Genomic DNA, 13,567 nt, shown 5'->3' with positions numbered 1-13,567 from the left:
ATTATTATTATTATTATTATTATTATTATTATTATTATTATTATTATTATTATATTTTCTTATATTCCGCCTTTCTCCCAACATAGGGACTGAAAGCAGCGAACAACAATTATTAAAAAAGAGTACAATTAAAAACCATTAAAAGAGCATATAAACCAAGGCACAGCAAGATGGCTTCTTCCTTTGATGAAATAAATAAATAAATATGCATGTACATATGTATGTAAAATATAATTAATATATCAATATCATAATAAATATTTATTAATAACGTATATATTATAAATAATAAATAAATATACATTTTGTATTTTAAAATACTTTATGTATTATTAAATATAACTAATTAATAAACAAATATGTTCATCTAACAAATAATCTAACAGTCAAGCCCCATATTATGACATTCTCATATTATACAGTTTCAGTTATACACAACCAGGAAAAAAAATGTCCTCTCTAGGCATTTTCTAGGTCCTTCACCATGACTCTATGTTATTCTTCTGCCAGAAGCTGACCATAGAGTCATGCTGGAGGACCTAGAAATGCCTAGAGAGAACACTTTGTCATTCATTTCAGGTAAGAAAAATACCGCTCTAGATTACATGGGAGTTTTGTATTAAGCAAAGGGTCTCAATACGGATCTCTCATGTAATACAGGGTCTAGTTGTAAATGCAACTCCCAGGGAGACCCTTTGCCTTAATGGCAGACTAAAGGTGGGGAATCTCTTAATGCGCTAGGGCTGGGTTTCAAGTTTTCAAGGGCCACATTCCTCAGAGCAAAAAAGGTAAAAAGAGGCAGAGCTCAGAATAATGCATATAAATTAATCACAGCCAGTCATTAATTCTTAGAAGAGATATTTCATTTTTTTTAGAATTTGGGGGTGGAAAACTGCCTAACAACCAGAAAGATAGATAGATAGATAGATAGATAGATAGATAGATATTTCAAATGGCGGGAGGATTCTGATGGCTTTGGGGCTGTGTTTTGCCCCCCCGTTGCAGATATTGCCATGGGTCATACTTCTCAATAGGCCTTCAATAAGGGATGGGTATCAGCCCAAAAGGTGAAGTGGACTGCCTTATTGGGTTTAATGGTGGAAAGAACTGGATTCCCGTATTACTCACGATGTGACCCCGCCAAAAGACCGCTCCACGATGAAGGCGGTTATCTTGTCCTTGACTTCGCCCGTCGTCTCGTCCTTTACTGGAGTTCTCGCAAAAACGGTAAATATGTCCGCAATGCCGCCGTTGCTGCAAGAGATTGCTTGAGTCAGCCTGAGAAATCTCGCCTGCCAAGGACCTTCTTAGTGGCGGATGCATTTTACTGCCCCAATGTATTAAAAAATTAGCTTCATGCTTTTAAGTCAGGAGAGGAAATGCCATACTCTTCGATTTTCACAATTTCATGAGGCCAGTTCTGACCAATCCTCTGCCATCCCACTTTTTCATCTGCTATCAAAATGTCACGGTTTCTCTCTCCTCCTCCCATTTTACCCCTTTGTCCTCAGCCTACTTGCATTGCTGCAAACTGAGCTCAGAGGGCAAAAGTAATTTGCACTCACTTAACTCAGCCAGAGGGAACTGGAAGAGGAAGGGGATGAATCTTAATATTAATAATAATATAGATTTTATTTATACCCTACTTTTCCAAAAGGATCTTCCCCTTCCCTGGAGGCTCAGGCAAACGCAAACTGTTGCAGCATCCCCTTGCTTGCTCTTCATTAATAACCTTTGCTATCTTGACCACACTCTTATGGTGCTTGGCCACACACGTCTGTTTTTAATTTGTGAAATGTAGCAGGGTACAGAATGTGTGTGTCGTTCCCCCGATCTTGCTGGACTACAACTCCCATCCTCCTCCATTACTCATTACTCCACCTTGAGTTGATGAGAGCTGTAGTCCAACAACATCCAGAGGGCTGCATGATCCCCTATCCCCCCTTTCCTTTTCCCATTCTGCATTGATTATATTCTGGCATTTATTTACATCCAGGTGAAGCTACCAAGTAGAGATCAGGGGCGACCAGAAGCACTCTCCCCCCAACAATGTGCCAAAACGCCACCATTTTCGGTCAGAGTTCCTCTCCAAATGGTGACCAGAAATATTATTCTATCACTTCCCATTGCTATTTTGAGAGGTACTCCAATAAAAACAGATATATTTAGAGATGGGGAGTGTTTTGCACATTTTCATGCATGTGTATGTGTGTTGCCATGTGGTTTTCAGGAAAAAGTCCCTATTATTATTATTACCATCATCATCATCATCATCATCATCATCATCATCATCATCATCATCATCATCATCATCATCGGTGGAACTCTTTAGGAGCTGTGTGTGACCTGCAGGCTGCATTTTCCCCATCCATGTTCCCTACTGCTTTTTCCGTTTTTGTTTTCTCTTCGATTTTTATGATTCAAGTGGTTTCATTCCTTGGGGAATTGAAGTTATTGAGCATTATATAATTTAACAAATAGACACAGCAGGGAGGCTCACTAACCCAAAGACCTTACTTGAGCCCTGAAAGAAGTTTTGACTGCGTACACAATTTTACAGTAGTGTAAATGGCTGGGAATGATGCAGCCTTCCAGATGATTTCTGGACTACAAACCCCATCCTCCTCATAGCCAGCATCAACAATGGTGCAGAAGGCTGCGAAATGCAGTCGTACAATGTCTGGAGGGCCATATGATTGCCACCTATCATTGCTCCTGAAAAGCCTCCAAATATTCAATGGTGTAGCTAACTGCTAGCTAGCTAACTTTCCAGAGGCAGCTTTGACAGGATTGCCAATTTTTATATGTGGATATAGGTTTCCATATGTTCCCCTTGCTTTGTGGCAACCTCATAGGCTTCATCTAGGACTTACGCGATCGCTTGCCGTCTGGCCTTTAACAAATGCCAGCGCTTTGGCACCTGAGTCATTACAACCAGACATCAGATGTGCCATGCAGATAAATTTAGTACACTTATACAACAAGAAAAAACAAAATGGGGGTGGGAGGGGGAATGTAGGCGTATGGGAAATTCTTTTAGGACTAGAAGGAAAAAGGAAAGGAAAAAGCTTGCTTCTGAACATGTGCAGAGTATCTGCCCTACCAGAGGGTCCCAGAGAAAGGGGCTTGGCATTGTGGGCCCCTTTGTTGGCTGTGGAGCATTTTCTCTGGGCAGAATGGCTCAGGCACCGTCCTCCTTTTCCTTTTTAAAATTATTTCCTAAGAGATTTTAGGCATGATTTTAATCCTGTTTTTGTTGTTGGTTTTACATAGGGATGATTTTAATTTGGGTACAGTTTTTCTCCTCTTCGTAAAGCCTGACCCCAGCCTTCTCGGGGATACGACGGAAAGTGTGCCATAAACATGGTTATAATAAATACAGCTGGCCTTCTGTACTCACGGATTCTGTCTCCAGGGATTCAGCCATCCATGGCCAGAAAATATTTCTTAAAATCCCAAAAAGCAAACCTTGATTTTGCCATTCTGTGACTCTGGAGACCTGGGTTCAATTCAATGCTCAGCCATGAACCCCCCCCTGGGAGACCTTGGGTAAGTCACACTCTCTCAGCCTCAGGGGAAGGCAAAGGCAAACACCCTCTGAAGAAACCTGCCAAGAAAACCCCATGATGGGTTTGCCAGCCACAGATACAGGCAAAACGTCAGGAATAAATTCTTCCAGAACATGGCCACATAGTCCAAACAAATCCCCAAAAAACTATGGAAGTCAGCTGTGAATGCCTTCGACTTCACAATATAGAGTATATTTATTGTACAGATGTCCAGTTCTGGGCACCACAATTCAAAAGGAGGTTGAGAAGCTGGAGCATGTCCAGAGGAGGGCCACCAAAATGGTGAAAGTTCTGGAGGCTTAGAGAGACTTAGGGAGCTGGGTATGTATTGTTTAGCCTGGAGAAGACAAGGTTAAGAGGGGATATGATAGTCATGTTTAAGTATTTGAGGGATGCCATGTTGAGGAGGGAGCAAGCTTGTTTTCTGCTGCTCCAGAGACTAGGACCCAATGGAGCAATGGATGCAAACTGCAGGAAAAGAGACTCCACCTAAACATTAGGAAGAACTTCTTGATGGCAAGAGCTGTTTGACAGTGGAAGACTCTCCCTAGGAGTGTGGTGGAGTCTCCTTCTTTGGAGGTGTTTAAACAGAAGCCATCTGCTCTGACTGTGAGTTCCTGCATGGCAGAATGGGGTTGGACTGGATGGCCCTTGGGGTCTCCTCTAACTCTGTGACTTGATGAGTCTATATATTATACACACAGAGTGCAATACATATAATAATTCCCTAATATAATGCAGAATACTAAACGATTCTGTAGAATTCTGGGGGGATGCAAGTACAAAAAAGTAGCTCTTCCAAATTTCCCCCTTCTGCATACCGAGGGTGGGAACATCTCTCCCCATCCGCCCCTCTGCACCTCCTTTCTGTTAGGCCTGACCTTATGGCTTGAGCAAAATGTACAAACCAAGCTGCATTTTGCATTATACTTGTAGGCCTTGCTTACCTTGTCAGAGAATGGGTCAAGGCAAGTTCTCTCTGCAATGGCCTCCAAGTGCCAAAAGATTAAGATGTTCATCTGGGCACCTGGTTAAACAACTCAGTAATTGGCATGGGAATGTCCCCCCTTTTTCCTTGACCAAACCCTGTAAGTGAGATGACATGATCTTTTCTAGAAGCTTTTGTAGTGAAGATATAAACAGTAGGATGCTGCCAAGCAAAGGATTTTGCTTCACAGCTGCTTGTAACTCTGCGTAGACAAGGTGGCAGATATGCTTTTGTTTCCTTTCTTTCCTTAAACTTGTTGACATTTGAGTGTGCATGTGTGCCTTATCTTTCTTTTTATGCCATTTGTTGAGATAAAACAGCCTTTCTTGAGACCAGGTCTGTGCAGTCATTTCACCTGCCTCATACTCTGAACCAGAAGGGAACTCAAGCTATGGTTTTGTGCTGCTAGTGTTACACTTTCCCTGCACACTGCAACTCACCTGATCCAGATTTTGCTGCCGTTCAGGGTGTAGTAGGTGCCGCAGGGGCTCAGCTGCGCCGAAGAGCGGATGGAAGCTGCGTCCGAGCCGCTGGCGGGCTCCGTCAGGCAGTAGGCAGCAATGGTCTCCCCTGGAGAAGCGGGAAAGAAGCACAAAGACCCATAAAGAAGAGGAATGGAGAAAGGGCATACATGGGGAGACAGAGAGGCAATGCTCCTCCACCTTCCGTTCTCTATTGTATACTAGTTCATATCATTTTAGAGATATTTAATCATGTAATGTTGTTGTTTTAGATTGTACGCTACTTGGCAGGTTTTTATTCTTTTCCACCCCTTATTTTATTTGACCCTTACTATAGAAAGTGCTGTGCAAACTTTACAGTGCTCTATAAATAAATGTTAATAATAATAATAATAATTATTATTATTATTATTAATCACTTAATGCAGGGATTAATGCAGGGATTGGGTCAAACTGAGGGACTGCAACTCTCACTGACCCCCAGCTGGGCCAATGGCAGAGGATGATGGGAGCTGTGACCCAGCTCTATTATTATTATTATTATTACTGTATTATTATTATTATTATTATCTTTATTTATAGCTCACCTTTCTCCCAGTTCAGGGACTCAAGGCGGCTAACAAATTTAAAACAGTCTAAGTTAAAACAGTATAAAACATTAAAAATACAAAGTTTAAAAAAAATTAAACAATTGAAGCTATTAGAAATATTACATTACAGTACTGTATTACATATACTTGTTCACTGCCTTGAGTCCCTATATTGGGAGAAAGGCAGGCTATAAGAAAATAATAATAATAATAATAATAATAATAATAATAATAATAATTTAAGAATTTAAAACTCTTTAAAACAAAAACAAAACAGCACCCGTATCAATATGCAAAGCCCTGGGGGGCATAAAAATGTTTTTATCTGCCATCGAAAAGAAAGCAAAGACCACTATCTCTATGGCCACAAATGGCCACCCGCTCTCTAGCACAGTTGCTCACAGCTGCTTTGGAGGCTCCTAACGGAGGCTAAACGTCTCGCCCGCCGTGCTTCAAGAAACAAAAATGTGCCCCTACCTGTTGCCAGTTTGGGGAGATATTTCTCCTTCTGGGCCTGGTTGCCATAGAGGAGGATGCCCTTGAAGCCGATCGACTGGTGAGCCCCGAGGGTGATGCCCACCCCAAGGTCATGCATGCCAACTATCTCCACCAGCCGGGCATACTGCAAGGTAAAGGGAGAGAAGCAACATGGGAAGGTTTACATATTTGAAGGGGTGTCATATTGAGGAGGGAGCCAGCTTGTTTCTGCTGCTTCATAGAATGGGTCATGGAACAATGGATGCAAGCTATAGGAAAACAGATTCCAGCTAAACATTAAGAAGAACTTGCTGACAGTAAGAGCCGTTTAACAGTGAAGCACATTCCCTCGGAGTCTGGTGGAGTCTCCATCTTTGGAGTTTTTAAACAGAGGCTGGATGGCCATCTGTCGGGGGTGCTTTGATGGTGTATTCCTGCATGGCAGAAGGGGGTTGGACTGGATGGCTCTTGGGTCTCTATGAGTGTATGATTCTATGAGTCTAAAGTCAAGGTGGAACATTTTGGATGCTCAGTTGTGGAAGACAGAGAACATCTTACAAGATGCTGGTGGGGTACTCTCCCCTCAACACCCCCCACACCGCTGTCTGAGGCTCCCCCTTCCAGAGGAGAAAACAGGGAAGAAAACTAACACACACAAACACACATCCAGAACACAAAAAACTGCCTTGGTTCACTCAATTCATTCCTGCCAACTCTGACTGGCAGGTGCAACTCTCTAGGGCTTCCAAAGCATTACTTGGAAATCCCTGGGACAGTCCTTTGCATTCATTTTTAATAACACCCCTTTTGCTTTTAGGTGTCTTTTCTTTGACATAACCATACTTTAAAACTTAATACACCCATCCCTCCGTAGGTATAGATTTTGCATTCATGGGATTGAAAAAATTCACACACCATTCCTCCTCCCCCCCGAAAAATCAAAGGTTGATTTTTGCCGTTTTATATAAGGGATGCCATTTTGCCACACCATTGTACATAATGGGACTAGAGCTATAAGTAATCCCACTAAGCATAGGGATTTGTAACAGTTCCTAGTTGTTATGCAAACATACCACTGATGCAATTACAGTGGGCCCTTGGTATCCGCTGGGGTTTGGTTCCAGGACCCTCTATGGATATCAAAATCCATGGACACCTAAGCCCCATTATATACAATGACACCACAAAATGATAACCCTTATATAAAAGGGCAAACTTAAGGTTTGCTTCTTGGAATGTATATATTTTAAAAATATTTCCAAGCTTGAATCCGTGGATAAAAAATCCATGGATATGGAGGGATGACTGTATAGCAGAATACAAGTACAGTCAAGCCCTCCGTATCCATGGATTCCTTATTTACGGATTGAACTATCAATGGCTTGAAAATATTCCAAAAATATATATAAATTCCAAAATGCAAGCCTTGATTTCACCATTTTACACAATGAACACCATTACATTATGTGATTTTATATGATGGGACTTGACTATCCTCAGATTTTCGTACTCACAGGGAATCCAGAAATCAAATCCCAGCAAATGCCAAGAGCCCACTGCATCTAAAAAACCAAACTCAAGAGAAGCTGGAACTTCTCTCTTGACAGCTTCCGACTTAAACACAAACCAGCCATTTAGCTTCCAAAACCAGGCGCTGGCGGAGAGAGCGAGTGTTTTGCTTTCAGATGGTTCAATGTAGACACTTTGCACCATGCACAAAATTATGGAAAATATTGTATACAAAATTATCTTCAGGCTATGTGTATAAGGTTTACACAAAACGTACATGAATTTCATGCTTAGACCTGGGTCTCATCTCAAAGATATCATTATGTATATGCAAATATTCCAAAATCTGGAGAGAAAAAATGCAAAACCCAAAGCACTTCTGGTCCCAAGTCTTTCAGATAAGGGAGACTTAGCCTGTAATGTCTATCATAGTTAATGTTGCATGCTGTTTGATGTTGTTGCTATGTGCCTTCCAATCATATCTGACTTATGGCGACCCTAAGGCAGGCATGTCATGGGGTTTGCTTGACAAGATTTGTTTGGAGGAGGTTTGCCATTGCCTTCCTCTGAGGCTGAGAGAGTATGACTTGCCCAAATTCACCCAGCGGCTGAGTAGGGAATTGAACTCTGATGTCCAGAGTCGTGGTCCAGCACTTAAGCCACTACGCCACGCTCGCTCCCACCGTACACAATCCTAAACTTGTCCCTTTAATTTCAAATAAAGATGTTTACCAAGCCACCTTGTGTGGAGGTGGGATGCTCACCTGTGTGTTGCTGAGCCCCAGGCCGCCCAGGTGGACTGGGATCTGCAGTCCAAAAGCGCCCAGCTCCTTCAGCCCTTGCATGGTCTTCTCCTCCACTTTCTCCAATGTGTCATTTTTGGCTGGATCATTGACCTCCTGAGCGGAGAAAACAGGGAGAGAAGAGGGGAAAAACAGAGGGTTATCTGTTGAGCGTGCCCAAAAAATTAAATTAAAAATTAAAACTCACTCGCACACCTTTGCAAGCTTACCTTCCCCCTATTGCAATGTGAATTTTCAGCAAATAATCCACCAATCTCCTGCTGGCCAGGCCCTTTGCCAGACCCCCATTTCACCCCCAATTCTGGCAGAATGGATGGCATCCCCCCAAAAACCTCTTACCTCAAAGAATCGAGAGACTGGGCCCACCAGTTCTTGCAAGGTTTGGGTTTGATCCGCAGTGAGGGCTGGAAGAGAACCAATGGGGAAGGAAAGGGGATGGTTAAATTTGGGTCTGGGGTCACTCCCTCTTTGCTTGCCAAACTATGGGGAGGTTGCATGTGGTTTTCTAGGGACCCAAATCATAGAATTCCCTTAACAACCTCACCTTGGTTCTGTGTTCAAGATTCTGCACATTCCAACTGTGCCGAGGAAAAATGCAACACGCAATTCCCTCTCTTATTCCACAAATTCCCTCCGTTCGAGGGGTGGGTTTGTTGGCCCATCTAAGCCAGGACTAGTAAAGCTGGGCTCCACCACGAGCCTCATGACCCCCACCACCCCACGGGCCAAAACTACATAGTTTTCCAACAAAAAAAAAAGGGGGGGGTTTGCCATTAGAGAAGGCATCTAGCAATGGTCTTTTTGTATACAAGACAAAAGGGCAACCCCCAGTTAAGTCCAAGTCCGGTCCAATAAAAACTGGAAATAGATGGCTCAGTACTTCTTGTTTCTTTATTTTTAATTTTTTAATTTTGGCATTGAGTGGAGATTTTCTGGGTCTGATGCCCAATTTGCCCAATAAAGGCTGCACCAGATGGGTGGATGATGGGAACTATGGCACAATACATCTAGAAAAGTGCCTACTTGCTTGCTTGCTGTATGATGGGAACTATAGTAAAATATATCCAGAATGTGCCTGCTTGCTGGCTGGCTGGCTGATAGGAACTACAGTACAACACATCGAAGAAGTGCCTGCTTGCTGGATGGATGGGTGATGGGAACTATAGTACAATACATCCAGAAAGCACTGCTTCCAGGATGAATGGATGATGGGAACAATAGTACAATACATGCAGAAAGTGTCTGTTTGCAGGGAGGAATCTGCTATGGGTCAAACACGGTCCTGATGGTTGTGCAAATTCTCCCTTACCCGCCCCTCTTTCCACATCTGTTCCCTGTAAAGACACACAAGCACACACTGCTTTTACCTGAAGGATAAGGGAAAACTTGCTCGGTGTTGATCTGACCCTTGAACATCCCCACCGCAAAGGACTTGGACTCCTGCAAACGGAAGAAAAGCAGCAGGCAGTTAATGAGTAATTTGATGAGGAATGCTTTTTCTTTTTTAAAAGCCCCTTATCGCTATAAACGTTTAACATCACCATATGGACCCAAGAGCTTATAATGTTGCTTTGCTTAGCATAGTTTGTTGTGGTTGCATGCCTGCAAGTCATTTCCGACTTCTGGCGACCCTAAGGCTCAGCCTAATTGCGGGGTTTTCTGGGGCTGAGAGAGTGTGACTTGCCCAAGATTGCCCAGCGGGTTTCCATGCCCAAGAGAGGAACCGAACCCCGATTTCATGCTCAGAATAAATTAAAAACAAAATTAAATTAAAGGAGCAGCACATACTGTGGCCAGAGGCGTCTTTTCAGACACGGCTTGGGAAGCAGAATCAGTCTTGGCGCCCGGTTTTTCCAGCACGGCCTGCAAAGGGCGACAAAATATATACGTCATTTCATATTTTTATGCATGAATTAAGGTCACACCGAGAAACATGCAAAAGGCAGCTGGAGCCCCTCTTCTCTGGGATGCCGAAACGCGGCTGAGTCAGTGACACTTTTGCTTTTTGGAGGTTCAGAGACACAAGTTTCGTTTCATGCACAAAAATATTAAAGGTATTAAGATAGATATCTCAGGCTAGGAGAGCAAAGGGTTATTAGGAGACTTTCCAAGCACTTTGTATGTTTTGTGTCATTTCATACTGTTTTTATCTAGATGTTTTTCATTGTTTTTAAAATTGATTGCCATTTTTAAACATTATTTTTCAAACAATTTTATCTGTCAGCCGCTCTGGGTCTCTTTCAGGGAGAAAACAGACGGAGAAAGGAAACAGATAATAATATAGGGCAGAAAGTCTTTAAGTGTTGTACTGTTTTATAGCGCAGTGTTTTTAAAGTCCTTTTCAATCTGTGTTTTATTCTTGGAATGAGTGATCTGTTTTAATTCTGTAATAATTTAGTTCTCTCTTTTGTCTGTTTTAATTGGACTTTCCTTTTAAACCGTCAGCTGTTCTGAGTCCCACTTTTGGGGAAAAAGTGGGATGTAAATAATACATTAATTAATAAATAATTATTGATAATGATGCACTAGCGGAAATTTGATATCCCAGTTTTTGCGTGGCTTTTATCCACCCGAACGAAGTCTTGGAGGCTGAAATGCCAATCCTTAATTACCGTCATTAAGAAGGAGCTTCAAGCTAAACCCTGCTACAATTTTGGCCCCACCCCTTTTGCCTTTGGCTCCACCCACCACAGGAATGCTGCCCTCCAGGATTTCCCTGAATTCGAACTCGGGCCTCCGGCTGAAACAAATTCCCTGCCTTCGCTCTACAGTAGCAATGCAACTCTGAATACAAAGAGCTGGACGAGCCAAACGTAACCTGTTTTTAATTGACTTGTTCTTAATTATTTTTTTGGGGGGGGGGGGGGAAAAAATTCTAGAGCTGCCTTAAGCTGTGTTTTTTGTGCAGCAAAACTGGTGTTAAACTGAATGATAGGAGAATGGGGTGGATCACTGCTGTTGCCTCCGCTGAGCAATATCTGAAGCAGAACGTTAGGCCTTTTAAGTCTATTTGCATCCATATAATGAAGGATCTTTATGGGACCCAAGTCTAAATACAAAATTCATTTAGGTTCCAAATGCACCTTCTACACTGAGCCCAAAGGCAATTTTACACACAATATTTGTAATGATTTTGTGCATGACACAAAGTTTGTGCCCATTGAAACATCACAAAGCAAAGGGGTCACCATCACAGCCAAGACATGTGTACAATTTTGGAGTATTTGCATCTACATAATAATAAGGCATCTTTACGGGATCCAAGTCTAAATACAAAATTGTTTTGGAAACCCAAGTCTGAGTACAAAATTCATTTACATTTCATGTACCCCTTATGCACAAAAGTAATTTTATACACAATATTTTGCAATAATTTTGCGCATGGAACAAAGTCGGTGAACACTGAACCATCAGAAAGCGAAGGGTTCGCCGTCACAGAAACTCCTGTGAACAAGAATATTCATCAGCTTTGCAGGGATCCCAAAACTTTGGAAGCTTTGTTGCAAAAGATAAAATCAAATTGCAAAGCAGGTTAAAATGACATTTCTTCTTATTTCTTCTCCGCCGGCAAAGTACAGAGCGAACCGTCCCGTCGCCATAAAGCCTGGCGTTACCTTTCCCCTAAATACACCCCGTTCCAGAATTAAAATCCTCCCGGAATAATATGACCTTTGGCCCAGAAAGTGCCTGCGCAACATCTTGGAAGAAGGCCAGCGTTTGGAAATGACAGGTCGCAAACACAACATTGTGTGCATCTGCATTTAAAAGGCGTATCAGGTTACGCCCGGAACCACAGAAATTGCGTCATTAATATTATTATTATTTAATTACATCCCGCGTTTCTCCCAATATCGGGACTCTATTTATGCACTGGGGTCATGCGCAGCCCAGGGAGCGCATTTTATACATCCCCGGTTTTATTTATTACTCTCTAGACCGCCTTTCTCCTAAATCAGACCCAAAGAGGCTCACAAAACATACTTAAAAACAAACAATACCATCTTAAAAACAGTGTTGCAAACATTAATACTAAAGGATGACTATAGCAATAGAAAAGGAGAAAATCATTAAAAACATACAAAGTTAAAAGCATTAAACCATCAAAAATATACCAAAGAGAAAATAATATTTGTAACAACAATAATGTAGGTTTTAAATTAATTTCTGTTGTTCTCTGTCTCGATCCATTGGTAGAAGCGGGTAAGGACTAAAGATGATGATGATGATGATAATGATGACTGTTGTTGTTGTTGCTATCATTAATTATTATTATTACTACTATTTTACTATTATTATTTTACAGATGCAACCAGGAAGTAAAGTCATTTATTGTGTTTGTTGTATGTATATTTGTTTGACAGCAAAGTCTTCTTCGTTGGTTTATGTATGTATGTATACATATATGTTTTTATGGACTGTTAAAAGCACATATACTACTACTACTACTACTACTAATAACAATAATATGTATTATGTCTGTGGATGGTTCACTCTATTTTAATATTGCATTTCAGTATTTGATCTTATTTAATAAGCACTGTCAAACTGGATTATTTCTGCAGTGTAGATGCAGCTGTAGAGGGTTAAATATATATCATGAAGTATATTAATGGGGCGGCAAGAGTTAGTAGTATATGTTTTATACTTTGATTTTTGTTTAATAGTTTAGTTGTATTTGTTTAGTTATTGTGTGCATTTTACATATATTTATAAAATGTGATTGTGTTTATGCTTATCATTATTATTATTCCATTTTATTTCCCCTGCGCTGTACAATATTAGTAGCCAAAATACAGATAAAAGCCTACGATGTACAGCCTAAAATAGAATAAAGTTAAGAAGATATTAATGTCGTTAACAAAGAAAGAGTTGCGTATTTATTTATGTTTAATATATGGGTTATAAAAGTTTGCAAATAGGATTTTTAAAAGGCCAATGAATGAGGGATGGAGCAGGAAAGAGGTATTTAGTCAGCGGATGATGACAACGAAACCAGTTTGCTTAAGTCACTGGGGCTAATGGTTTTGGGGTGCAATTTGTGCCACCAAACCATGGATGACTCAGGACATAAATCTTGAAGTCTCTCGCCCACAGATGGGTATAATAAACACAGGAGCAACAATTCAATGTAAAAATGCAATGTAATATCGCAGTCAATGGGGTCCCCCCC

The 13,567-nt window shown here is 41.3% G+C and overlaps 1 protein-coding gene across 1 annotated transcript in view; it reads right to left on the bottom strand.

The window, feature by feature from the left end:
* The window catches only part of ACADVL (acyl-CoA dehydrogenase very long chain), a 22,404-nt gene extending 12,144 nt beyond the window's left edge, over positions 1-10,260 (bottom strand). Inside the window, exons 1-7 of the mRNA XM_042473241.1 lie at positions 10,186-10,260; positions 9,765-9,837; positions 8,737-8,801; positions 8,359-8,493; positions 6,086-6,230; positions 4,998-5,127; positions 1,129-1,254 (exon numbers count right to left, since the gene is read on the bottom strand). Coding sequence (XP_042329175.1) covers positions 1,129-1,254; positions 4,998-5,127; positions 6,086-6,230; positions 8,359-8,493; positions 8,737-8,801; positions 9,765-9,813 — 650 coding nt within the window. The 5' untranslated portion in view covers positions 9,814-9,837; positions 10,186-10,260. The remainder of the gene's footprint in view (positions 1-1,128; positions 1,255-4,997; positions 5,128-6,085; positions 6,231-8,358; positions 8,494-8,736; positions 8,802-9,764; positions 9,838-10,185) is intronic.
* Between the last annotated feature and the right edge of the window lie 3,307 nt (positions 10,261-13,567).

This window comes from Sceloporus undulatus, chromosome 6 (assembly GCF_019175285.1).
Source record: "Sceloporus undulatus isolate JIND9_A2432 ecotype Alabama chromosome 6, SceUnd_v1.1, whole genome shotgun sequence".
Classification (NCBI taxonomy): Eukaryota; Metazoa; Chordata; class Lepidosauria; order Squamata; family Phrynosomatidae; genus Sceloporus; species Sceloporus undulatus.
The sequence above is the reverse complement of the archived record's forward strand: the minus strand, read 5'-3'. Positions and strand labels throughout refer to the sequence as shown.